At 39.3% G+C, this 26,298-nt stretch overlaps 1 protein-coding gene across 6 annotated transcripts in view; it reads right to left on the reverse strand.

Moving 5' to 3' along the window:
- The window catches only part of COL4A4 (collagen type IV alpha 4 chain), a 135,501-nt gene that overhangs the window by 67,951 nt on the left and 41,252 nt on the right, over positions 1–26,298 (reverse strand). For all 6 annotated transcript variants that reach the window (XM_082464605.1, XM_082464606.1, XM_082464608.1 and 3 more), the window contains exons 5-19: positions 21,214–21,348; positions 20,379–20,423; positions 19,567–19,683; positions 15,785–15,853; positions 13,086–13,121; positions 11,705–11,767; positions 11,312–11,347; positions 11,056–11,097; positions 7,775–7,855; positions 6,901–6,954; positions 6,579–6,638; positions 5,649–5,693; positions 5,116–5,169; positions 4,292–4,361; positions 3,655–3,759 (exon numbers count right to left, since the gene is read on the reverse strand). In XM_082464605.1, the coding sequence (XP_082320731.1) occupies positions 3,655–3,759; positions 4,292–4,361; positions 5,116–5,169; positions 5,649–5,693; positions 6,579–6,638; positions 6,901–6,954; positions 7,775–7,855; positions 11,056–11,097; positions 11,312–11,347; positions 11,705–11,767; positions 13,086–13,121; positions 15,785–15,853; positions 19,567–19,683; positions 20,379–20,423; positions 21,214–21,348 (1,012 nt within the window). The remainder of the gene's footprint in view (positions 1–3,654; positions 3,760–4,291; positions 4,362–5,115; positions 5,170–5,648; positions 5,694–6,578; positions 6,639–6,900; positions 6,955–7,774; positions 7,856–11,055; positions 11,098–11,311; positions 11,348–11,704; positions 11,768–13,085; positions 13,122–15,784; positions 15,854–19,566; positions 19,684–20,378; positions 20,424–21,213; positions 21,349–26,298) is intronic.

Below are 26,298 nucleotides of genomic sequence, written 5' to 3' on the forward strand. Positions count from 1 at the left end.
AGCGGAGTATAGCCAATATTTTATAATAACTATAAATGGAGCATAACCTTTAAAAATTGTGAATCACTATATTGTACACCTGTAACACATAATACTGTACATCAACTATAGTTCAACAAAAAATTTTAAAAATAAGAAAAAACTAAATAAGGTAATACATTAAATCATGTAGATAGGTACCTGGCATATCATTTTAAGCTGTTTGTTTTTATAATTATCATTGACTAGTAGAATTTAATGAGAAAACTGGTGCTGCCTTTTAGATACTAAAATGTAATATTTGGATATGCTTGAGACATGCTTACGTGGAGACAGTCTTCTAATCTTTTACACCAAATTAGCACAACCAAAAAAAAAATGAGACTCACATAATTACCTATGTAGATGTAAAATACTATAACCACTTAGGTTTGTGGAAAAGCAAAGAGGTGCTAGGTTTGAACCTGGCCTCTCCCTCTCCAGCCACAGGTACTTAAGTAGGTTATTTAACTTATTTAATCCTCTATATCTTCCTCAGAGGCTTGTAATGAAGATTAAATAAAATAATCCACGTAAGGAGCTTACTGCAATATCTGGCATGTTCTCAGTGAACGACTGGACGTTCAGTGTGTTTACAGGAGGTCAAAGTAATGCAGCAGCAGCTAAATCCTGCTTCCCCTTGACATGCTACTTCCCCCTCGCTGGTGGCTTTGGCTTCAAGACAGCTGGAAGCCTTGGTGTGAGAGTGACCATTACTCCTAGCTGCTTCTTCCTAAGCATGCCTGATTCCAGGATCTCTCTGGGGAAGACTGACATTATCAAAGATGGCGCCATGGTAGCTCTAGTCCCTCACGCTCTTGTAGAGCCTTGACGCTCCCCTAGCAAGAGGTGGAATGTTCCCCTTCCCTTCAATGTACCAGCCTTTTGTGGTTGTTTGGACTAATGAAGTATGGCGGGAGTGACACGATATGGTTTCCAAGGCCAGATTATTAAAGAAGATTCAGCTTCTTCCTTGTAAGCGAAACGCTTGGACTGGAGTCCTGAGGCACCATGGAAGCAACATCACTGCTCGGAAGCCACCATGCTGCAAGGAAGCCTAAATTAAGCACAGAGGCACACAGAGAGGCTTGAGACTATATGAGAAATGAAGGAGAGAGATGCCTGGCCAGTCCTCATGTTTCAGTTCCAGCCACTATGGCTACAACCAGATGAAAATCCCTGCTCCAGAATCGCTCAGCTTAGCCCTTCCTGAATTCTTGAACCACAGAAAGAGTGAAGGGGAATATACTGAATGTTGTTGTTTTAAACCACTAGGTTTTGGGTTATTTGTTCAGCAACAGACAATTGAAACCCTGTCCGTCATCAGTAATGTAGCATGCAAGTTAAATTGATGGCTTTCGTTATCGGGTGCATATGTGCTGGGGCTTTACATGTATTTTCAAACATTATCTTTACTCCTTCAACAACCTTGAAGAGTTCGTACCTTATAGATAAGGCACAGGAAATTTAGGCCAAATATGAATACTAATAATCATAGCTAACACAGTGAGTCTTTACTATATCCCCAGTTGTATTCTAAGAACTGTATACATATTAATTCTTTCAACTGTAACAAGAACTCCATTTTGCAGACAGGAAAACTCAGGCACAGAGAAGTTTAATAAATGCCCAGGATCACACAGCTTGTAAGTACTAGAACCTGGAATGTTTTTAGTCCATTGTGTAAATGCATAACTATTTCACTATACTATACTGATTGGGAAGGTTGGGATTCAATCACAGGTGTCTGACTCCAAAACCCAACTTATCTCATGGTAAATACTATAGATGACTATAAAATAAATAAGTATAATAAAGGCTACATACAATGGTATGTTTAAAACAAAATGAACATGTACTCCTGTGGACTTGGCTACTATTTTGTCTTCATAACAGTCCTAAGACCTGACTCAGAATCTCCATAATCAGTCACTGGATGGCCCCAGATGCTGCCTGCTGTCTCATCCCAGTACCAGGGAGAAGGCTCAACCAGCTTCCAACAGGCAGAATGGGTTACAGTGTATGGCATATCGCAGCCTCGACCACCAACTGATAGGACATGAAATCAATTCAGTTGTGGCCAGCATTAAAAACTTTTTTTTTTTCAAAAGAAAAGAATGGAATAGAAAATAGAGTGCATCAGATACCCCAGAGATATTATTTTGTGAAATTTGTGTTTCAACCATATGTATGTATGTATGCATATATGTGTGTAATGTAATGTAAATGTTATACAATATAAAATTATTTCTTACTATAGGTTGGAGTCAAAATATGGATTCTTTTAAAAAAGATTTTTGGAATTAAGAGGCTTCCTGTTACACTTGGTTTGGAATCTGCTAGAGACAGGTGTTACTTACTCCCTCTGGGTTTTGATTTCAATCTGCTGGAGGTAGTATTTTATTATAAACAAGCCCGAAAGGAGAAATGTAAGAGCAGAGTCTAGTGCCTCCGACCAACAGAGTATTCTGTGTGATTTATATAGTTCTGGGTCAATTAAGCCATGGCTGCGATATCAAAAGAGTAAATGAACTAAACAAAGCTTTATTTACTGCCTTTGTGGTCATCAGATCCTACAAAGTGAAAGCTAGCTTCGTGAAACATTAAAGAAGAACTTTGCAGTTCACAGTTGAACACCTCAGGAAACTTCTAACTCCTCAGGAACTATAACATGAAACAGACCGGATAAAATTACATTTATTCCAGACTTTTCTCCCCACATGTTTAATCAGTCTTCCTGGGTTCACAGAATGCAAATATTCCCTAAACTTCCATTCTTAATCTCACTGGGAATAATTAACTAAGACAGCTCTTGAAGGAGTTCAAAGTCCTGGTGTCAACAGGATTATTTCTCAGGCCTTTCATCAAATATTACCATGAGCCATAGGGGTTTTTTTGGGGGCGAGAGGGCTGTTGTTTTTTGTTTATTTTTTAACTAAGTCCAAATCAAAATTTTATTTTTTAATTTTCAATTTTGTATTTCCACATTTCATGCAGAAGATTTAAGCTGGGGCCTAGGTGGATGAACTAAATTTTAACAAGTAGATGTCCATAGAGAGAGCCTTCCAAGAAAGTGGGAAAGATCTAAAGACACACTCTCACCCTAGCAGCAGTTTCCACATCTTAACTGCATCTGGTAATCTTGTGGGAAGCCTGTTTTACATACATATTTCTTATCACACCCCTGAGATAGTGATTGAATATTTCTGAGGTGCAGGCCAGGAGCCTGGATTTCTTCCAATTAAATGATTAATTGGTTTGAGCTCCGTGCTTCTTAATCCTGGCTGTGCATTAGACTTAAGCAGGGGCTGGGGGCGGGTGGTGGGTACTTCCCTGGCGGTCCAGCGGTTAGGACTCCGTGCTTCCAATGCAGGGGGCGTGGGTTCCATCCCTGGTCAGGGAAACAAGATCCCACATGCCGTGCAGTGCGGCCAAAAATAAAAAAGTATGGGGACACTTTTATAATAGCAGATGCCTGGGTCCATCCATCCCCCAGAGAGTCCAACATTCCTGATCTGGGATAGGCACAGCCATCAGTATTTTTGAAACAATGCTAAGGTGATTTTAATATCAGCTAGAGTGGAGAGCCCCTGGTGTGCAAGAGGATGCAGCAAACCTGACATGTAAAAGCCATACCTGCACAGACTTCCCCTGGTCTACCAGGGGGACCAGGGGGACCAGGTGATCCAACAGTCCCCGTTTCTCCATAGCGGCCGGGGTGCCCTGGATCCCCTGGAGGCCCTGCCAAAAATAATGGCATAATGTATATAGTAAACATATATATAAATTTAAAGGCTCACGCACAATCACTTTTTGTGAGCCTTGTTAAAGTACAACAGGAGATTGTTTTGCAGTTTCTCATCATGTTTAAAGTACAATATCTTAGACCCTCCTCTGCAGACACATGAAATAATGCTGAATTTGTCACTGATCTAGGCTGCTTTCTTCCTGGAGGCGGCATCTTGGCAGGTCTTAGTCAAATGGTTTCACACATTTCTAGCGATTAAAAAACCTACTTTCTGAAAGGTAACACAATAAAAATCCCAGCATGCAGTTCACCACTAAAATAAAATTTGGTGTCTTATGGCTGATAGAGACAAACCAAGATGCACATCTCTACTTGCACTAGTATAATTATACATTCATGGTAAAAGTTCACATATTTAGCCTGCCAAGTGTGTAAACTACAGAAGGACTAGGCCAAACTCTTCTTTTGGAACTGCGCAAATCCCATTTCAGCATAATTTATAGAGAAATCGAATGGAACACAAACCTTTGAGTGGAAGAGCTGGAGTTGCCAAAACCCCTGGTGGTCCTGGGTGCCCGTGGTCTCCAGGATCTCCCTGAAATCATTCATTCATTCACTTTTCTTAGAAATATTAACCTTTTTCACATGTTTCCGGGCACTAAGTAAATATTAGCATTACCAAGAGTGCATTCATGTAGGAAACAAAGCCTATAGGCTGACTAGAGAAATAAATAGCTCATGGTGGTCTAAGAGGAACAAAAGTATGAGACCTCCCACCTACAAACAGAAGTTAACAGCCAACTGGGAAAGTTCTCCCAAAAGAAAAAAAATTCAAACTCCAAAAATGCTTCCATGTGCATCAACTAGATACCTCTGAAGCCATGAAGTTTCTTAGATCTATTATGAGCATTAATGTCTAACTTGCACTCTAGAACAAACAGTTTATTTGCCTATAGGATCTGAACCTACATTTTATTTTAGCAGCAGATATTGTCCCCCTTAATTGTGTCACCTTAATGCCACCATGGCTTGTCCTGCACAAGTGCTGAAGGTGAGGTCACATAAAAAGGAACGAAAAAATGCAGTGGTGTTCAAAGCAAAGAACTCTCCAAGGTTCCTTCTGTTTTTAATCATGATACTGTATAATCCCTATGGAATTTTTGAATCTCTCATTATTATTCACCTTCAAAAGGATCATTGCTCAAATGTAAAATGTAATCATTACAACATGCATTAAAATAATATAAGCAAAATGAACTCAATTTTGAATGATTCTTTGAAATATTTAAAAAAATAAATAAGATAACATAAGGGATATAGGATGTTATCAGATAGGCTCACTTTTTTACCTTTGGACCAAGAAATCCAAACGGCCCAGGATCCCCAAGCACTCCTGGTTTGCCCTACAAATAACCAAAAACATGCCTTTTTTTATTTTTATTTTTTAAAGCATATATAAAGTATTTATTTGTATGCACATATTTACCTACAAAATTTACAGGAAATAAAACAATGCATAATATATACAGTGTTGCTTTCATGAGGATCAAACAATGAAGGTAATTGCAGAACATCACGGATGAAACATGTCTTTTTTAAAAAACGTGATTGGGTGACAAATTATCTCATTCTCATTTAATCTGAATGACACATGCTCACTGAGATTCTGTACAAAATCTTAACACTGCTTTGGGGTTGCATCAGACAGTTTTGTGCTTTAGTTTTTGTACCCACAGTGAAATCATGTAACTTATAAAATAAATGTGTTTCCTTTCTCATTACTGTGTGGGAGTCTACAGGCCCTGGTACAACTTTTGAATGATACTGAATTGCATTTACTAATGAATATGTATTTATCCTCTCTATAATCAACTTCATTTACCTTTAATCCTGGAAAACCTGGGGATCCATAGAAGCCAGGGTCCCCCTAATAAATTCACAAAAATCAACACAAGCAGAATTAACAAAATACATAAACCAGTTCAGTGAATCATTTTTCACCTTATGAGATTGCTTCGTTGGTATTTAATCTTGTCTGTAAAGCTAGCTGAATAAAGGAAATAAATAAAAAAGAGATTCCATTTCTTTGTAACATTTGCTATTTTAATTGATCTTTAATCTTATTCAAAAAAATTAATGTCCTTGACAGTGCTTTAAATTAAGAACACAGTTTTGTTGTTTTTGCTGTTCTTCCATTTCAATTTATTTATTTAATGCTTGCACTGGGCTAAATATCTTTGAATCATCGCAACATAATTTGTCTAGAGATTAATAGTTGCTCCATGCATTATCAGCAATGAAAATTCCTATGGAAGTCAATATTGTCTCGTTAAGTACTAAATCTGAGTCAAATAAACTCAATGCCCATGCTCACCAAGGTCTGGCCTTCATAGTGACTCTATGAATGTGGATTCCATTAGTGACATGCGTGGAGATGTTTGAGGCCTGATGCTGTAGTTGTTTTCTAGCTACTGCCCCTAGATCAGTACCTTCTTTTATCAAATAGGCTCAAATGAACAATTCCGAGCTGCTATCACACTGACACTGAGCCAGTTAGAAAATGCCACGATCCCACTACTTCCTGCCAATTCTCCCATCTTCTGCTTGCCTGTTTTATCCAAATAATGTCCATGAAAGGGATGCTCTGGGGCACTTAGCTATCACACAGTTCTTGCTGACCAAGATATAGTATTCCTCCTAGAGATCATCTCCACTTTTGAACTCTCAGAAATATTGACCTAGTCTTATAAAAATGTGAGAGAGAAATGCCTCCAAACTCACTGAAGTTAAGGACGCCATGAATGATCCTTACCCGAGGTCCTGGAAACCCAGGAATACCTTTCTCGCCTTTTGTCCCAATACCGGCTTCCCCCTTAAAGAGATGACACTTTTAGAGGAGTTCAAGCAACAGTATTTCAGCAATACGAATGCAAAAACAAAATGAGAAATAAAAATTATCGCCAGCAGCTTAAAGAAAACAGCTACTTTGGAAATAGTCTTCCTACAGAATTATGATAAAATATTGAAAAGTTCTAGTAATATATCAGCATTTAAAGCAGTGATAATAACCATGTAAAAAATTTTAAATTAAGACAGCACATCATACAATTTTTTAAGTTCTTTAAATAAATTACCTTGGGTCCTGGTGGTCCGGGAGGTCCAATGATTCCAGGCGTTCCTTTAATACCCTAAAAATCACAATGAATATAATCTGGCTTACTGGCTTTATTCAACATACTGAGTTCCATCTCTTTAAGAAATTACCTCTTTCAACAGCCATTCTCCTAATTTTTTAATAAGGGATTACTCTTCAACTGTCGGTAATTAGCAACTAAGATCCAAGCGCACCTTTGAACCTGACACTCTTCAGGAGGCCAGTTCTGTGTAAGAGGCATTGTGCGGCGTGGGGCGGCACAGCGGTGGGGGGAGCCACCATGGAACCAGGGCAGCAGATGCAAGCTGGGAATGCAGCCACTGAGAGGAGAGGCTCATTTTGAGCAAGGTAGTGAAACTGAATCCAGTAATTGAAAACTGACAAGAGAATGTGCACATGGCATCAGTAACATCAGTGCTGGAGGTTGACAAAGGAATTAATATTTGCCAAGAGTCTATTACATGCTCGGTTCTATGCATGTCACTTTTCAATTATCAAGGCATCAGATCCATATGTAACATCTAAAGGACAGCTGGATTTCCAGTGGTATTTTCAGCGACCATATCAAAGACATGAATGGGGGACTATATCCTGGAGGACATGTCACACTTTAGCAGCCCAAGCTAGGTCTGCCACTCAACAGCTGGGTAAACTTGAGAACACTGGTAACCTTTCCAAGTCTCACTTTTTCAACTCTGTATAATGGAGCTAATAATAGTACCAACCTGTAAAGGTTACGTTGGGATCAAGGCAGCGTTGCATGTAGGTGCTCAGCTCTTTGCTGGCACGGGAACGTGTTCAGAAAATGTTGGCTATGACTACTTTACCAAGGTAACATATGGATTGAGAATTACCTTTTCTCCTTTATAGAGACCAGAATCAGGGGGCTGCACCAGAAGGGTGGGTCCTGGAGAACCCTGTTGGCCAACCTCACCCTTTAAAAAAAATCAAGATAATAAGAATTTCATATTAACTTTATTTTGAAATAAAAATTGAAACTAAGAAGACTTTCACCCACATATTGTGGTATAATGCTTACAAGCCTGTATGTCATGGATTTAAAATAAAAGTCATGGCAAATACATAATGTAATTTTAAATGTTTATTGTTTTTCATAAATAATACATACTTACTGTTAAAAATGAATTTAAAAAATAAGTGATCCATAATCCTACCAACCAGAGGTAATCTCTATTAAAACTCTGGTACAGTTCTTTGTGGTGTGTGTGTGCTTGTATGTATGTGTGGGTATGTAACTGTGTATACATACATGCATACATGTATACATATACATATGTCTACATATACACATATGTGCATAATATGCATGTGTGTATACATGTATATGTGACTAAATGGTGTGTTAAACATAATTTAAAACTCTAATAGAAGACTCTTATTCAAAAAGACACATGCACCCCAATGTTCATTGCAGCACTATTTACAATAGCCAGGTCATGGAAGCAACCTAAAGGCCCATCAACAGATGAATGGATAAAGAAGATGTGGTACATATACACAATGGAATATTACTCAGCCATAAAAGGAATGATATTGGGTCATTTGTAGAGACATGGATGGACCTAGAGACTGTCATACAGAGTGAAGTAAGTCAGAAAGAGAAAAACAAATACCATACATTAATGCATATATGTGGAATCTAGAAAAATGGTACAGATGAACCTGTTTGCAAGGCAGAAATAGAGACACAGATGTGGAGAACAAATGTATGGACACCAAGGGAGGAAAAGAGGGGTGGGATGAATTGGGAGTTTGGAACTGACATATATAAACTAATATGTATAAAATAGATAACTAATGAGAACCTGCTATATAGCACGGGGAATTCTACTCAATGCTCTGCGGTGACCTAAATGGGAAGGAAATCCAAAAAAAAAGGAAATATATGTATACCTATAGCTGATTCACTTTGCTGTACAGCAGAAACTAACACAACATTGTAAAGCAACTATACCCCAATAAAAAAAATATATATTATAATGAAAGTAACACTATATAATAATAAACAATTTAAATGTAGAATATAGTTTATATTTTTATATTTTATTAAAATTTTAAATCATTTAATATATTTTACAACACTATTTTTTGCACATTTTCCTATCATATTGGGTGGGCCAAAAGGTTCGTTCAGTTTTTTCCATAAGATGGCTCTAGTAGCACTTAGTTGTCTTTAACGTCATTCGAAACAATTTTGTTAGATTGTATGTGACAGGTGTCATATCAGCGTGCATTTAAAAAAAAGACATCAAAATTGGTGAATTTTTGTGTAGCCATTTTAATATTGAAGATGGAAGAAAAAAAGCAACATTTTCAGCATATTATGCTTTAAAAGGTAAAAACGCAACCGAAACACACAAAAAGATTTGTGCAGTATATGGAGAAGGTGCTGTGACTGATCGAACGTGTCAAAAGTGGTTTGCGAAGTTTCGTGCTGGAGATTTCTCACTGGACGATGCTCCACGGTCGGGTAGACCAACTGAAGTTGATACGATCAAATTGACACAATAATTGAGAACAATCAACATTATACCACGCAGGAGATGGCCGACATACTCAAAATATCCACATCAAGCACTGAAAATCATTTGCACCAGCCTTGGTTATGTGAATCGCTTTGATGTTTGGGTTCCACGTAAGCGAAGATAACCTTCTTGACCATATTTCCACATGCGATTCTCTACTGAAACGTAATGAAATAGTTCTGTTTTTAAAACAAATTGTGACGGGCAATGAAAAGTGGATACTGTACAACAGTGTGGAATGGCAGAGCTCGTGGGGCAAGCAAAATGAACCACAACCAACCACACCAAAGGCTGGTCTTCATCCACAGAAGGTGATGTTGTGTATATGGTGGGATTGGAAGGGAGTACGCTATTATGAGCTCCTTCCGGAAAACCAAACGGTTAATTCCAACAAGTACTGCTCCCAATTAGACCAACTGAAAGTGGCACTCGACGAAAAGTGTCCAGAATTAGTCAACAGAAAATGCATAACCTTCCATCAGGATAATGCAAGACCGCATGTTTCTTTGATGACAGGCAAAAACTGTTACAGCTTGGCTGGGAAGTTCTGATTCACCAGTCGTATTCAGCAGACATTGCACCTTTGGATTTCCATTTATTTCAGTCTTTACAAAATTCTCTTAATGGAAAAAATTTCAGTTCCCTGGAAGACTATAAAAGGCACCTGGAACAGTTCTTTGCTCAAAAAGATAAAAAGTTTTGAGAAGATGGAATTATGAAGTTGCCTGAAAAATGGCAGAAGGTAGGGGTACAAAAGGGTGAATACATTGTTCAATAAAGTTCTTGGTGAAAATGAAAAATGTGTCTTTTATTTTCACTTAAAACCGAAGGCACTTTTTGGCCAGCCCAATAAGTACTAGAACCTGGAATTTCCCCACAGCATGACGTCTTCCAATATATTTTTGGCAAGCGTGTTAAATGGCTGTACCATAAATTTCCCAACCACATTGGAACTCCATGAGAGCAAGATCAGGTCTGTCTTGCTAAATCCCCACACCAAGCACCAATCCTAGCCTGGCACAGGGTAGATGCTCAATATCTATTTACCCACAGTTGTTGAAAGAGCTCCTCAACAACTCTTAAGCATTCAGATTGTTTCCAGATGAGCTGCCACCTTAAAGCACTTTTCTAAAGTTTATCCTTACTTAGTTTTGTGTTTCAGCAGAAAGGACTATGGGTGTGAGGGGTGGACGGTGTGTTGCTCAATGCTTTGGGTCACATTTATTCATATTTTTATTTATGTGTGAAGTTTAGGACTCTGATGAAATTGGCAAGTTAAGCTAAACAAATCCATAATTAAACAAATTGTTACTCCGGGTTATATTATCAGAAATATTCCATGTCTTTGGGCTAGGGGGAAGTGTGTTATATAAATTAAATTGAATTTACTGTTAGGTTTTGTCAGAACTGTCATTTTATAGTCAAGGGTAATGGTGTCATAATAATTCAGCAAAGACAAATTCGCAGCCATAAAGCTGGGCAGTGACGGGAGAATGAACACAAGTTAAGCGGTAATCAGAACTGTCTCCTCGACTCGGGTAGCCCATACATTTTAACGTCTGCTCCTCCATGCAAAAGGGAGTTCTTACCGGGTCTCCCATTTGCCCCTTTACGCCCACGCCAGGATTACCCTGGAAAAGAAAAGAAAAAGGAAACTAATTGCTTTGGAATATTAAAAAGTAATCACAAGTAATAAGACTTCTGGTTAAGCAATTTGTTGAAGTGTATTTATTAAATACTTCGGGAATTCTAAAAAGAGGGAAGACATGATTCTGACAAATATTAGTGGTCACGTATCTCATTGTACACGGACTTCATTTGTGTATCTTACTCATGGCCGCCTACCTTCAACCCTGGATTCCCAGGAGGGCCTGGAGGTCCCTAAATCAACAGCAGAAACACACAAATCAGTTATCAGTGATGGAGATCAGACTGTGCCCTTATTGGTTGTCCCAAGCTCCTCTTTAGGAAACGCTTAATTTTGAAACACACATGCTGGACTTCCTACCACGGCTGGGCTGCTTGTCCCTCCCAACCCCCTCCTGCCCCCCACCTCCAGGGACCCGTGCTTCAGGAGGGACTCAGGCTCATAATGGTGGGTGTTGGCTGATTCATCAGGTGATAATCTCGAAAAGAACCCATCTCTGCCTGAATTGCCCAAGACGGCAATTCTGCTTTCTTTTGCTTTATTTAAGTATCAGGCTTTTAGAGAGACAGACTTAGCAGTGCTGTACTTACTGCTAACCCTGGCTCTCCCGGGTATCCCACTGGGCCTGCTGGCCCTCTCGCTCCCCTTGAGCCCTAAACACGAGAAAAATCAGTGAATCCGTTACCGAAAACCATAATCATCGTTCATGGGAGAGCTGCCTGCAATCCCAGGTGGCTGAAGTACACCTGCCCTGCTGCGTCATCTTGGACAGTAGCCCTGACACAGCTGGGAAAAGGGCACCGAGCTGGCAGGCGGTAGCACTCTGGTGGGTGTGACTAACTCCTACGTTTGGGATTCAGTTAAGACCCAGAGGTCAATCTACTTACTCACAAATAAATCTTGTAGTAGCAAAAGTAGAGAACAAAGAAACCTTGTTACTCCTAAATTCCATATATGTTATAAATTTAACATACATCAAAATACTTTTACAATATTAATATCACTTAGCATTAAATAAATTAAAATATTAATGTAGTTATACTCTAATATATCCTTTCAACGTGCCCTGTAAGACCAGTGTGAATAGAAATGTCCCCAGTTCAAGATCAAGGCAATTCAGCCATAAACAATTTTCTGCAACATGTTAAGTTACAGCATAATAACACACAAATTCACAAGGAAAGGTTATAGTTGGGCAGTTCTAGAAGTATGGAGAAAGGGGCTCGGTTCTCCCACTCACTCTGCCCATGTCAAATGATTTGAGAGTGTGCAATGGCTTTACTCTCTCCTAGAGAATGAATTGGTATTTATTTTAACAGTGACACCAAGGTATCTCATTGATAACGTAGAACTGAGCTTCTGCAGTAGTAAGTAAAAACCAAACTGGGAAAGTAATCCTGTCAACAGCTAGAAGTTACCAAACAAAATTATAGGTGAACCATTAGGAGGCAAAATTGTTTTCAGTTTTAATCTTGTGAATATTGATGAATTGGAAAGACAAATATAATCACTGAATTACAAATTCCAGGAACATGAAGATAGGGAAAAATATTAAACATAATACACAATTACTGATTCAGCAAGCAAAATCATTTTCACTGGACATATATTATTTAGGTAGTTTCTAAGCGGAATTATCTTCCTAAATATTAAGCGACTATAGCTACCCAAGCAATACCAAATGATCATTGCAAGATAGAAGAGAAAGGTAAGCCGGAGCTTGCTGAGATTCAAGGACGGCTCTGTGGGCCCGTGACCTGTGCAGTCACATAGGGCGTCATGCTTGATTTAATGCTCTGCTGTCACCATCTTAAAATTTGTAATAATTTTTGAACAAGAGACCTACATTTTCATTTTGCACCAGGTGGGCCCTGCAAGTTAGGTAGCCGGTCCTGCTGAGATGCAAACTAGTGGAGACCATAGGCTATTTGAGGAGCAAACAGAAGCGCACGGCCTGCCCAGGAGACTTACTGGTAAGCCGGGAGGTCCTGGGTCCCCTCTGTCACCCTGCAATAGTATCAGTACATTGCATTAGAAGAGCAACACCATTTCCCTAAAATACACAACATAAAAGTAAAAACACACACACAGGACTTATTTGGACTGTTTGTGCAGTTTGTTCAGTTTTTCAGTGTTGAAAAGACAGCTGTGGAAGGGCTCTATGGAGGTGCTTTTCCGTCTCCATTCTTAAGCCCTGAATTCTACTTCTACTCAGCTGAAACCAGGGAAAGATTGCTGGAGTCGGAAGGACATGGAATCAAGATGAGATTTCATCTCTCAGTTTAAAATGTTCTAAAGAAAAAAAAAAGCTCTAAATTCTCGATCCAGTGGTCCCATTTCATCAGTTTAACTGTCTGTCATCTGATTGGCAGACCTTTCCTCCCTTAATTAACACCTTGTTATCACCCCGGAGCAGATGTAAAGGGAATTCGTGTGGAAACCCTCTCTGCCTCCGGCCTCCATGCACATCTACGGCTTTGTGACTCTGCCCTGAGACTCTACTCACTTTAAAGGATCAAGGGGTGTATGTTCTCTTGAATACAGACTCTTTTTTTTTTTTTTTCAAAATGTAAAATATACCGCAAAATATACATATGATAAATTTTAACATTTTAACCTTTTTTAAGTGTACGGTTCTGTGGCATTAAATACATTCATCATGTTGTGCAACCATGTTGTGCTTGCATTGTCCAAACTTTTTCATTTCCTCATGGAAACCCTGTATCCATTAAATACTAGCCCCCCATCCCCCCTTCCCCAGTCCCTGGCAAACACCATCTACTTTCTGTCTCTATGAATTTGACTACTCTAGGGACCTCATCTAAGTGGAATCACACATTTTCTGTCCTTTTGTGACCAGCTTATTACACCCAGCATAATGACCTCAGGGTTCAACCATGTTGTAGCATGCTTTAGAATTCCCTGACTTTTTAAGGCTGAATAATATTGTGTTGTATGTGTGTATGTACTACACTCTGTTCATCCATTCATCAGTAGGTAGACACTTGGGTTGCTTCTACCTTTTGGCTGTTGTGAATATGCTGCTATGAATATGGGTGTACAAATATCTGTTTGAGTCCCTGCCTTCATTTTTGGGAGAACATATCTAGAAGTAGAATAGCTGGGTCATAGGGTAATTCCACATTTAAGTTTTTGAGCAATCACCCTACCATTTTCCACAGCAGCTACACCATTTTACATTCCCACCAGCAAGGCACAAGGGTTCCAACTCTTCCACATAATTACTAACACGTTATTTTGTTTTTCTTTTTCTTTTTTTAATAATAATCATCCAAATGGGTATGAAGTGGATATAGGCTCTTAAAACCATTGTTTCTCCAAGGTTATTGATCTGCACACCACTTTCATTAGGGATCCTCTGTTTCTCCTTAAGATGAGGAATTGTCTATATTCATCTCCCTTTCTGTCTCGCTTGTTCTTTCTTGCACAATTACCAAAGAATACTCTCCATAACTAATACTGTACTGTACATTATATTTTACAATACATGGCAGTATAAATTATTATAACAGATCATCAGCACTGAGAGGAAGGCAGGGTAGATATTAATTTTCTTTCACAAATAAGGAAAATGAGGCTCAGAGAGGTTAAGGGGGTTGCTTAAAGTCACAGTAGTAGGTAAGGGTCAGTTCACTCCTTCCAATACATCATACTGGTTCCTAGAATGACCCTGTTTTTGATGCTAAGCTTATGAATGTATCATTTAAGCTATAAATAGAAGCACAGTGCTTCCTGTCTAACAAGTAAGAATAGGCACAGAGGCTCTAAACAAATATTGTAAGCTCACTTAATGGATCACCACGCAGGTGTGGCCACTCCAGGTGGCACAGAACTTGGACCCTGATAGAGGCAATCTAGGACTACTTTTATCTAATTATTGTAGAATATCTTTCCTTAAGAGAAATGACCATGTCTTGAAAATGTACTGTATCTCTCCTCTTGAGTTTATCATATCTAGTGATCTCCTTCTGCTTATCCACGGCTACTCAGATTAGAGAGATGCGGTGGTCATTCAAGAGTTTATTTCTGAATATTTGTACATCATTCTCTGTGAAAAACACAAAAGCATTTCATTTGCTAAGGATAGTGCTCTCAGGTTTCTACAATTTTCAAGTTCAATGGTGGTGACTTCTATCATCGTGAATGGTAAGTATTAATATCACAATATTTTAACTACAAAGTAATTAACGATTCTCAGCTGGAAGTGATTTTTCCCCCAGGAGACATCTGGTAATGTCTTGGAGATATTGTTTGGGTGTGTGTGTGGGCGGTCAGGGGTGTGTTACTGGCATCTAATGGGTAGACGCCAGGGAAACTGTTCAACATCCTACAATACACAGGTCAGCCTCCACGACAAATGATTAAATGGCCCAAAATGTCAACAGTGCCGAGGCTGAGAAACCCTGAAATAAATGTATTCATTGCAACTCTGCGAGAATCATAGGGAGGGAGGGGAATTTTGCAGCCGGAGAAGCTAAAGCCAAGTGCCTTCACACAAGAAGTATGCGCCGTCCCTGAGGGTCAGGGTAATGCTCAAAACCAGTGTCCTCAGAGGCATTTTAAAGGAAATCTCAGTCTATGTGTTTTCTGCATGGATTTACTTATATAGAAAAACATTGTTTTAAACCCACCCTGGTTGTAAAGCTTACCTGAATACCTTTAATGACACCTAAAATGAACACTGAATTTCCTTTTTCTCCTTTTTTCCCAAGAAGGCCCTGAAAATAAAATATTCACTTTAAGAGAGGAAAAGAGCATATTACTATTTCTGTATTTTCTTTTGCAAATGAAATATTACTCACCAATAAAATTACCATTATAATCATATTTCACTAGTGGAGATTTCTTCATTTTCATTATTATTATCATCCTAAGGTTGTCATATATACTTATTTAATATTTGGTTAAGATCTATTGAGGAATCTCCTAAGACAGAATATCTACTAATATATTTATAAATATATTACAAATATTTATATATATTATAAATATGTAATATATTTATATAGGTTATATACAATACTAATACATTTATAGCTGTTTACTAATTATTCAGCAGGAAAACTGCACTTTTCTTCACAACATAATGCACATAATACTTGTATTATACTTATAAGTAAACAATTTTGCACTTGTCAGTTAATAATTTATGCCCTAGAAATAGCAAAAAAATTATTTTATCCATTTAAGTATTTGTATTCAAAACAGAGCCTAGTTATCTGTTGTAAGATTAACTTTTAAAAAAAAAAACATGTTCCTTTTAGAAGGTTTTTATACATAGCTGCAAGTTTGCTTACTTAGAGTAATTTTTAAAAGTGAATGAAATACCTCGATGTACTTTCTCCCCAAAGTTTTCCTACTTAATATCTTAATATCCTACTTAATATCTTAATACACCTTAACTTGGTTACCACATGAAAATTCTACCATCTTCATGTATCAAGTTCCTGTGAAGGACATGCAGATTTCAAAGTTAATCCCTCTCAGGAGGGTGCTTGACTTCGCTTCCAATGGGAGATACTAAACAGTTTTGTGGTAAATTACATCAACGCTTTCCTTGAGAAATCAGATTTGCCTACACAAGCAATTGTTGCTTCACACAGTCCCAATACGTGTGAGTTTCAGTTCCACAAATAAGTTACATCACACCAGTCCTCCAACCAACTGGTTCAAATTTCAGTTAGCACTGTGTATTAATTAACTGAGTCACCGCATAAAGTACAAACATCACTGCTGGCTCATTGGTCCACAAATCACTACATAAGTAACATGTGAATCATGATCACCAACTGAGCATATCACTCCTTTCAAAGTTTATCAGTGACTGGTCACTAACAGCTGTTAGTTCACACACAGACAACGAAGTATGCAGCTGTGTTGCCCCTTGTCTCCCAGTGATAAACCCAAAGGACACTTCATAAAAACAAATCATTGAAAGAGAGGATTGCCAAGAAGGATGAAAATGAAGTAAGGAAATGAAAAATGCTAATAGTGGAGGTGAAATTCAAATAGAATATAAGTGGAATTAGGGAAGGAATAGATATTGTAGGAATGTTGTCACTGCTGTCATTCAAGCCAGAGGGACTTAGGAAGGCAAACTTATCAACATAAAAGAGGGAAGTGGTTGTGACCAAAAGGATGAAGATGTGCCAGAGGGAGTGACACAGGCAGAAGAACTTCACGTTAAAGAAACTCTCAGAGATATTTCACCACACTGGAAGCTGGTCCAAGCTTAGAGAAGAGTATGACATTCATCAAAGCATAGAAAACACAGTCACTTCATGTCCTAAGTTATGGGACCAGAAGACAGCAAGCACAGTTCAAACCGCCTTGGTAAGTTTTTACAAAAGAAAGAAAACCCTTTAATTTTCAATGTTTCTAATGCTTTAGATTACAATGTACTAAATAAATATTAGTTTAAAATTTTTTCTCTATATATTTATGATGTTTTAACAAAATATCTTAAAGGTCATGGAACAATAGTAATTTTCCCATTGGATGTAAAGGCTGCTTTGTGTGCCTTCAGATTGCATGCCATTCTTAACATCTCACACTGTGTGCAAAGTGAGCACTGCCCATATAAGAAACGGGTCAAGGGAAAGAAAATTGCTTTGCAAAGAGATCATTATGACAAACTTCAGTACTGTGGTCAGTACTATGTGCTGTGTTCAAACTAAAATCGAGAACCCGGCTCTCCTGAATGTTCACGGATGCGCAGTAGAAAGAGGCATGATCCAATTTGAAGATCTTAAGAGACGTGCATTCACCAGACTGCACTTGAGCCCCCAAGGGGGCTGAGTTTGAAAATAAAGAGTGGCTGAGGAGCTTAACAATGGGAGTTGGTTGTTACTTGGTACCACAAGAAAAATGTGAATATGGAAATTCCTTTTTGAGTTTTGTGTTCAGATCGATCATTTCTACTACGATCTGGAACAAAGGAAAAACTCACAGAAGAAAGCAAGATGATTGTGGTGGTGATGAGGAAACCTTTTAGAAGGAATCTCAGGAAATGATATTTAATTACAGAAATGGAAAGGCTGAAAAACAGTCACAGAAAATCAGCTTTGAAAGAGTAAATTATCTCTAGTCTTTATTTAAGTGAGAAAAAAGGAAAAGAAAGAGAGAGAAAGGGGCTATAAGTGGTAGAAGAAAGGGTAGTTCTTGCTGAAGTTATGTTTAAATAAAAGTCCAAATTTTTGAAGGAAAAATAAAAAACTAAAAGCTGTAAAGTTAAGTGTTGGATATTGTCAGCTGTTTCTGGACCTCCATTCCAAATCTCTTCCATTTATCTTTTTGCATTACAGGAGCTAGAAAGCTAAAAACTACATTTCCCAGACTGCTTTGCAGCTGGGTGTGAAGTAGGTTCCACCTGGGAGATGTACTTATGAGATCTGGGAGGCAGAATTGAGGAAGACATCCTCTTCGGGTACTGCTGATGCTGCCAAGCAGGAAGTTAGAAACTTGAGCGTTTGCTGGTGTCTCGACATTCAGAAGAGCGGCCAGTGGTTGAGGTGCAAGAGACGCTTCTGACTTCTGAATCTCAGCTAAGTCATGTGAGCCCTTGAAATCAGTAGTCCCATAGTGACCCTGGAGTTTCAATCCTCCAACCATTATAATAAGTGCCAAATTCCTGGTATTAAATTCCTCTCGGCTTGAAATACCTAGAGGGGTTTAAGTATCTGCAGTGAACCCTGAATGATAAACAACCTAAGTTTTGCTAAGTGGCCTCCCTTCCCCTATTATCCATTCTCTGTATGGCCGCCAGGAGCATCGTGATAGAACATCAGTCAGATCATATTTCTTCCTTCCTTAAAACCATGCAGGGCTTCCCTGGTGGTGCAGTGGTTAAGAATCCGCCTGACGATGCAAGGGACACGGGTTCGATCCCTGGTCCGGGAAGATCCCACATGCCACAGAGCAACTAAGCCCGTGAGCCACAGCTAGTGAGCCTGCGCTCTAGAGCCCGTGAGCCTCAACTACTGAGCCTGCGTGCCACAACTACTGAAGCCCATGCGCCTAGAGCCCGTGCTCAGCAACAAGAGAAGCCACCGCAATGAGAAGCTCACGCACCGCAAGGAAGAGTAGCCCCCGCTCACCGCAACTAGAGAAAGACCGCGTGAAACAACGGAGACCCAACACAGCCAAAAATGAAAATAAATAAAATAAATAAATTTATAAAAAAAAAAAAAAAACCATCCAGTGCATTCCCATGGCATGGAAAAGAAAACCCAGTTTCCTTCCATAGTCTACAAGGTCCCGTGTCTTCTAAGTCCTGCCCAACTCTCTGTCCTCATCCTCCGGTCACCCGCATTTGTTCACCAGGCTCCCAGTACACTTGTAATAGCTCTGTTTCTTGAACACATCCAGCCTGTTCCCACTGGAGGGCCTTTTCACTTAAGATTCCCACTAGGATGAACTGTGGCTGTCTTACTGGGGAGCCTTGTGGGCCAAGAGCTCCTCTTTCTCCTGGAAACCCTGGAGCACCTCTTGAGCCATTGTAGCCATCTATGCCAGATTTGCCTCTGGATCCAGGAGGCCCTGGGTGCCCCTACAAGAAACAAAATTATAGGTGAAGCATTTTTGCAAGAATACCATAACAAAAAGGTTCTGCAATATGGGTCCCCAAATTATGGCAGTTGTGACTCACATGTCGTTCAGTTTTGTGAAACTTCCTTCCCCACCCACAAGAACTATGTAGCATAGTAAAACTAAATAAATCTATTTTCATATACCCCAATTTAAATTAATTTAGTTTGGAGTATTTTCAGAGATTAGGGAGGAAATCTTCCTTGAAATCCTTAGAAAGACTAATGAATTATAAACCCTGTCAAATACCTTTTCCTTCTTTCCTCTCGTTTTCAGATCAGCAATGAGAGGTTTAAGCCCACTCCCAACATTAGGACTCACCAGCAAATAAAAACTTTTGTAATGAGTATAAATTTATTTCCAGAACATTGTACTTGACCTGACAAGTATACTAGCTCATATTCTGGAATGCTTTTCTCCAATCTTTTTGAAAACCTTGTTCTTCAAGTAAAGTGTTTTGGTCTCAGAGTTATTACACAAAACTGAAATGCAAGCACCCTTCCATTTACTAAAATAAGAAAATAAAGAAGAGTTTGCCATATATATTATATATCATATAAATATATTTTTTATATATACAAAACATGTGATTTTAAGGGCTTTGATGAGTGTCTCTCCCTTCTTTAAAAATAATGGAGAAAATTTAAGGGTACTTACAGGTATCCCATCCAAACCTGGGAATCCAGGAACACCGGTTGGACCCTAAAATCCCAGAAAATAAAACGAAGATATAAAAGCTACTAAATTATTAGATTAACAGGTTAATTTACTTAAAAACATTAATAATTAATAACTTGTTTTTTTAAAAAAAACCTTATCAGTCATTGTCATCTATTTTTACATTAAGGAGCTCAAATGCCAACATTTGGAAATCAACTATTTGTGCTTTTCTTTTTGTACTTAGGAAGCCAACATGGCAATATTAGTTCAAAGAATACATTCAATACCCTATAACCGGAAATTCAACTTCTCAGACTCTATTTATCCTAGAGGAACAAACTCTTAAATGTAAACACAGGTAATTTACAGGACTGTTTTTGCACACTTGCACTACACGAAGTTAGACTAGGATCTCAAATTCTCATCAACAGGGAATAAACTATAGTTTTATCCATATTATGGCATATCATAGAGTGTTTTTAAAGGAGTAAATTCAATCTACATAAATTGATACGGAATGATCTCCAGGCCATATGGTTGAGTAAAAAAAAATGGCTCTGCATGATACATATAGTATCAGTTAGGTTTTTTTAAAAAGCCATAAAGAAAACCACTCCTCACTGGGTAAACTCATGTATTTACGTGCCTAGAAAAGGTCCAGAAAGGCATGCTCCTCTGGAAAGGGGTTAGGAATGAGGACTGAATATTGAAGAGGAGTTTAGACCTGATTTTTCTAAGGTTCAAATAGGTACTACTCGTGATTATTAAAAAATCTGGCATAGTAATTCTGATGAGTGTTTAATATCAATCTTTCACTTACGAAGAGGCTTACCTTATCACCCTTGTCACCTGCTGCTCCAGGAAGGCCACTGTCACCTCTCATCCCTTTCTCTCCTGGAATTCCAATGGGTCCTGGTGGCCCCAGGGGTCCAATAGGACCCTGTGGCCCTGGTAGTCCTGGTTGACCCTAAGAAGCAAGATTAAAAAGGCGGGGGGATGGATGATTCTTAGGTAAAGTTTTCTAACAAAAAAATATGGTGACTTGGGTTTACAGAAAACTAGAAAATTAAAGATGGAGCAAACTCTAATAATAGAAGCACGAACGATCAATTAATTATAAAAAGAGAAAATGTTGCCTTTTTCAATCTGAATCAAAGCTGTACAATAAATTTGAATTACTGCATGTACACACACATCTATAAACTAATTATAGTTCTCTTACTATTTTCATTCTGTCATTGAAATTTATAAATCTTGAGCTGTTTAGTGAAGTAAGTAATTTTTAAAAATCAAAGTCTCATTAACATTATGTAAGTGACACAAGTTAAGAGTGAGGAAAAACTGCCAGATCTTTTATTTACTTCAAATGGCTCATAATTTGTCTGCCTTTTTAGGGGGAAACATTTCTTTTTTTAGCTGCTTTTATCTAATTTATTATCCGTAATTTGGAATCAGGCTCTCCATGTCACATTATTTTTATGCAATCCAACTTTCTTTCCATGAATGAAAATATCACCTTTTATTTTAGGCAAAGAAGTTTCAGGAACTCAGTTCTCCCCCTAAACCCACAGTGGGAACATCTCTGGGACAAAGATGAGGAACTCCTTGCTCCCTTTAAGCCTGTTCTCCGTTGCATTTAGATGCACTGATGCAGTGAATGAATGTTCAGTTATGACAGGGAGTCTCACAGCTCTTTCTAGGAGTAGGAAGGTTGGTATGTCTCAGCATCCGTTTCTCTAACTTCCGGATGATCGTATCTAGCTGCCTCTTTGACATCGCCTTGAATGCAATGGTACCCTCAGCTTAAAAAAATCCAAAATGGAGCTTTTGATTTTACCCCCCAATTTGATTCTCCATCCACTGTCCCTATCTACCCAGAATCCAGCCCCAGAATCCTGGGATTCACCCTGGATATTCCTCTTTCTGCCACACCTACATTTAAGCCATGATCAATTCCTAGCATTTCACTTCCGAAATGGGTCTGAAACTCACCCACCTCACTGTCTGCCTTGCTGTGACCCTGCAGGTCCGCATCAGTGAGACCAGTGTTCCAGGCTCCCACGTGGCTTTCCAGCTCCCTCCAACCCTCCTCCCTGCCTCTCTTCAAGTGACATTAAAACAGAAATCAGATCACGGCATGGCCCTGCTTTTTAAACTTCCCTTGTCTTCCCACTACATGTAGAATAAACCTCCTGCTCCTCACCTGCCAGGCCTTAGAGGGTGTGGCCCCAGATTCCCTTGCAGCCCATGCTGTGCCCGCCCCACACTCACTAAGTCCCAGCCACGCTGCTCTTTTCTGTCTTCGGGCCTCAGTGCGAGCATTCTCTCCGGATGGCTCTTTCTCTAGATCTGCACATAACGTGGCTCTCTCCTAAACGGCCACCAGTGAAGTAGGATCTCCAGTTCATCCTCACCCCCGTTAGTCTCCATCAGGGTATCCTGTGCACTCCCTTCTTAGCATCTTAGCGTTTCACATTTTTTTAATTATGTATTTGCCCATCAGTTTGTTGTCTGCTCTCTGACTAGACACTAGCACCATGAGGGCAGGGATATCTGCTCACCAGTTAAGTCTTCCATCTACCATCTACCGTGGCCTTTGGCTCAGGAATGAATGAACGAATGAGGGGCAGATGTGGCAGTGACTATTCTCACAGGCTTAGTGGTCCAGCCTGACCATCGATCCACTCCAGACACACTCTACAAGGGCCCTGCATGATTGGGAAAGTGATTTTTGAATGTTGCAAAAAGCTATTCTACCAAATGTAATCTTTATGACATACAGATTGATTTTACACATTCAAACTTGTTTACTTTTTATGAAATAATCAACTCATGGGAACAATGAGGCTCTTCAAATGAACTTAAGAATCTAAAATCAGGGTTTCTAAATGATACTTCTAGCCTCAGCATTCAATCTCTGTCTATAATTTGATGTGAGCAGAAAGTATCTTAGATTCATATGTTTTTTTAAAATAACTTGCTTTGCATTCTTAAGATAATACCCTTAGATTAGGTAAAGAGAAGCTTTATAATGAGACGTTTATAACAAGGCTTTCGCCGATGCAGGGTGACTTGGTCACATGACACCATGCCCTGTGGTGGCTAATGCATCCAGCTGTGTTGTCTAACACATTTCAGAATCCATGCTTTATTTCACTACAGTTTGAAAACACTCTGTATTCATCTGAAGTCAGGCTGTCACCTGCAATTTTTTTATGCTTTTTAAAAATTTTCCAAAGATTTAAGAAAAAAATCATTTAATATCCCCTTTCCCGACCCAAACAACATGGGTAACTGCATTCAAAGAGCAAGTAAGTCTTGATATGTGGAGAGAAAAGCTGAGTGGATATCAGGAGATATCTGCTTAGAACTTTTAAACCTCTGGGCAATTTCAACCTTAGTGCTCAACTCTAAGAGTGCACGGGACCCTATATAAGAATGTAGGGCGATCCTTTGGGTGTATGGGGCCCAGGGAAAAATATGTTTTGGAGAGTCCCACCTACATAAAAATTTGAGTCACCTGAAATCAGTGTATCTGTGTCATCCTGGTGACCCAGTCTCAGGAATTCCATGAACGAAGAACAAAATCCCACAAGCGGGCAAGTGAGACTGTCCTATTAGGCGACCACCCTCTTGATACCAGGGCCCAGCCATGGGGCCCCAGCCCAGCCCAAGAGCATGAACCCCAGAGCTCCTCATGTGGTCAACTCCCACTGGATAAAGGGTCAGAGAGCATCCTGCTGAAACTACTTTTAAGCCCAAGGTGGCGCCGCTGCTGCTGCCTGGGTGCCACTTCAGCAAACCTATGTAACTTCTGTGCCCCTGTAAATGCTCCTCATGACCAGAAATGGAATCTATCCAGTCAGCTAATTGCCAGACGCCGAGCCAACTTTGGGCTCTACGCGTACTTCCTTGTTCCTTATTCATTTCTATTTTTCTCTTCCTTGTTCCTTATTCTTTATCCTATAAAGGCTTCTTGACTTCTCCCCATTTTGCAGTTCTCCGGATCCTTGGGAACACAGGCTGCCCACTTCATGAGGTGTTAAATAAAATTTGTTTGTATCACCTAAACTGTCTTGAGTTTTAACAACCTTGAAGGGAAGAAACAGATGCTGGGACCCATCGGTCCTGGTCCCCAGTTGGGGTGCCCCCTTGGACAGTGCTGCTGGCCTCGGTCAGGCCCAGACACAGGAGGGAGGCGGGCGGGGCCCTGCCTGAGGCGGGGCCTGGGGTCAGGAGCCCTGCTTGTCCTGGTCTAAGGACCATAATGCAAGAATATTCACCACATCATCTTTGGTAATATCAAGAAAAACTGGAAATCCCGTAAAAATCCCAAATGAGACTGATTGAATAAGTTATGGTATCTTCATACAATGAAATACCGCAGAGGCTGTCTTAGTCTGGGTGCCCCAGAAGCAAATATAGGACAAGGCATCAATGCAAACGGTTTATTTGAGAATAAAGGAGACATGGTGAGAAGGAGATGGGGTGAAGGAGCAGGGATGTGACACAGAGAAGGAAAGGCAGCCCATAAGGCTGTGGTATCAAGCCAGTTACCACCGTGGGTCACTGGAGCTTAACCCAGAGCAGAAACTCTGGGTGTCAAGGTAGAATACACACCTCAGAGTTATCCCGCCTGGGGAGTTAGGGTGTTTACCTCACTGGGGGAGGGCCACTGATGGTGGGTGGGAAGTGTCTGCTCCTGGGGCTTTGAGAAAGTCCACAGACAAAGACATGAAGAGACTGGCAGCTGGAGACCCCCCCTTAACTGCCCCCCAAAACAGGAGCACTGAAGTAATAGGCCTCAGGGAAATGCACAGGGCCCAGACACTAAAGGACGAAGTAGGTCTCTCTGGATGGATATAGAACAGCCTTGTGATGCTCATGAAGAAGAAACAGAGTGACTGAGTTCCAGGCTCTGCAGTCAGCGCCTGTGTGTGAAGCCCAGGCCCACACTTACTAGCTGTGTGACCTTGGGCATGTTTCTTAACCCCTCTGTTCCTCAGCTTCTTTATCTGTCAGTGGCTTGTGGACATAAAAAGAACAATGCATGTAAAGTGTTTAGCATAGTGTCTGCACAGTAATGCTAGCTATTGTTATCATACACGATTGTTATTATAAATAGTTCATTGTTAAGTGGGAAAAAAAAGCCATGCATCATATGATCCCACCGGTAGAGAAACAAAGGGACATACATTTTCTTAAAATATATGTTTATAAGCGAACATTTCTAGAAGGATATACAAGAAATGGCACGTTACCACATCTCAAGAGTGAGAAATGCAAACCAGGGCAACGATAAAGTCTGTTTTGTGAGCGTCTTACCATCAGCAAATGTGACTTTTATAATAAAGATTAATTACGATTTCTTTCATCATTAAGTCATTGACCTTACTAACATTACTGACAAACTTTAACATCTGCCTAAATTTTATAAATCAAAATCATACTTTGTACTTTCTCTTCTCTTCATGCTTTTTCATCATTATAATAGCTACTATTTCTTGAGTATCCATAAAAATACTAAAAGCTCAGCATTTTCAAGGAAGCTTAAATGTATAAATATGTGCTACAGAAAAGACAACAATAATATATAAAATCTAATTCTATGGGCACAAACCATTTGGGGGCACTTTGAGGGCATATTACTTTTCTCTAGGTATTATACAATTTTTAAACTACAATCTAGAAGTGAGAATAAATAATGAACTCAGCTGACCTTTTCTACCTGTTTTAATTAATTTTACTTGGTTTAGATTAATTACCATAAGTTAAAAGCTCCCATTTTTCCTAAATTAAAAGCTCAGGAAATAACTGCTTTTTCATTAAGTTTGGAAATTATCTTTGTCTCTTACATATAATTTACACAAAACTCCTAAATTATCTTTTGTGAATGCTGTACTTCACAATAACGTAT

The sequence above is a fragment of the Balaenoptera physalus genome (genome assembly GCF_965194825.1).
Source record: "Balaenoptera physalus genome assembly, chromosome: 6".
In the NCBI taxonomy this organism is placed as follows: Eukaryota; Metazoa; Chordata; class Mammalia; order Artiodactyla; family Balaenopteridae; genus Balaenoptera; species Balaenoptera physalus.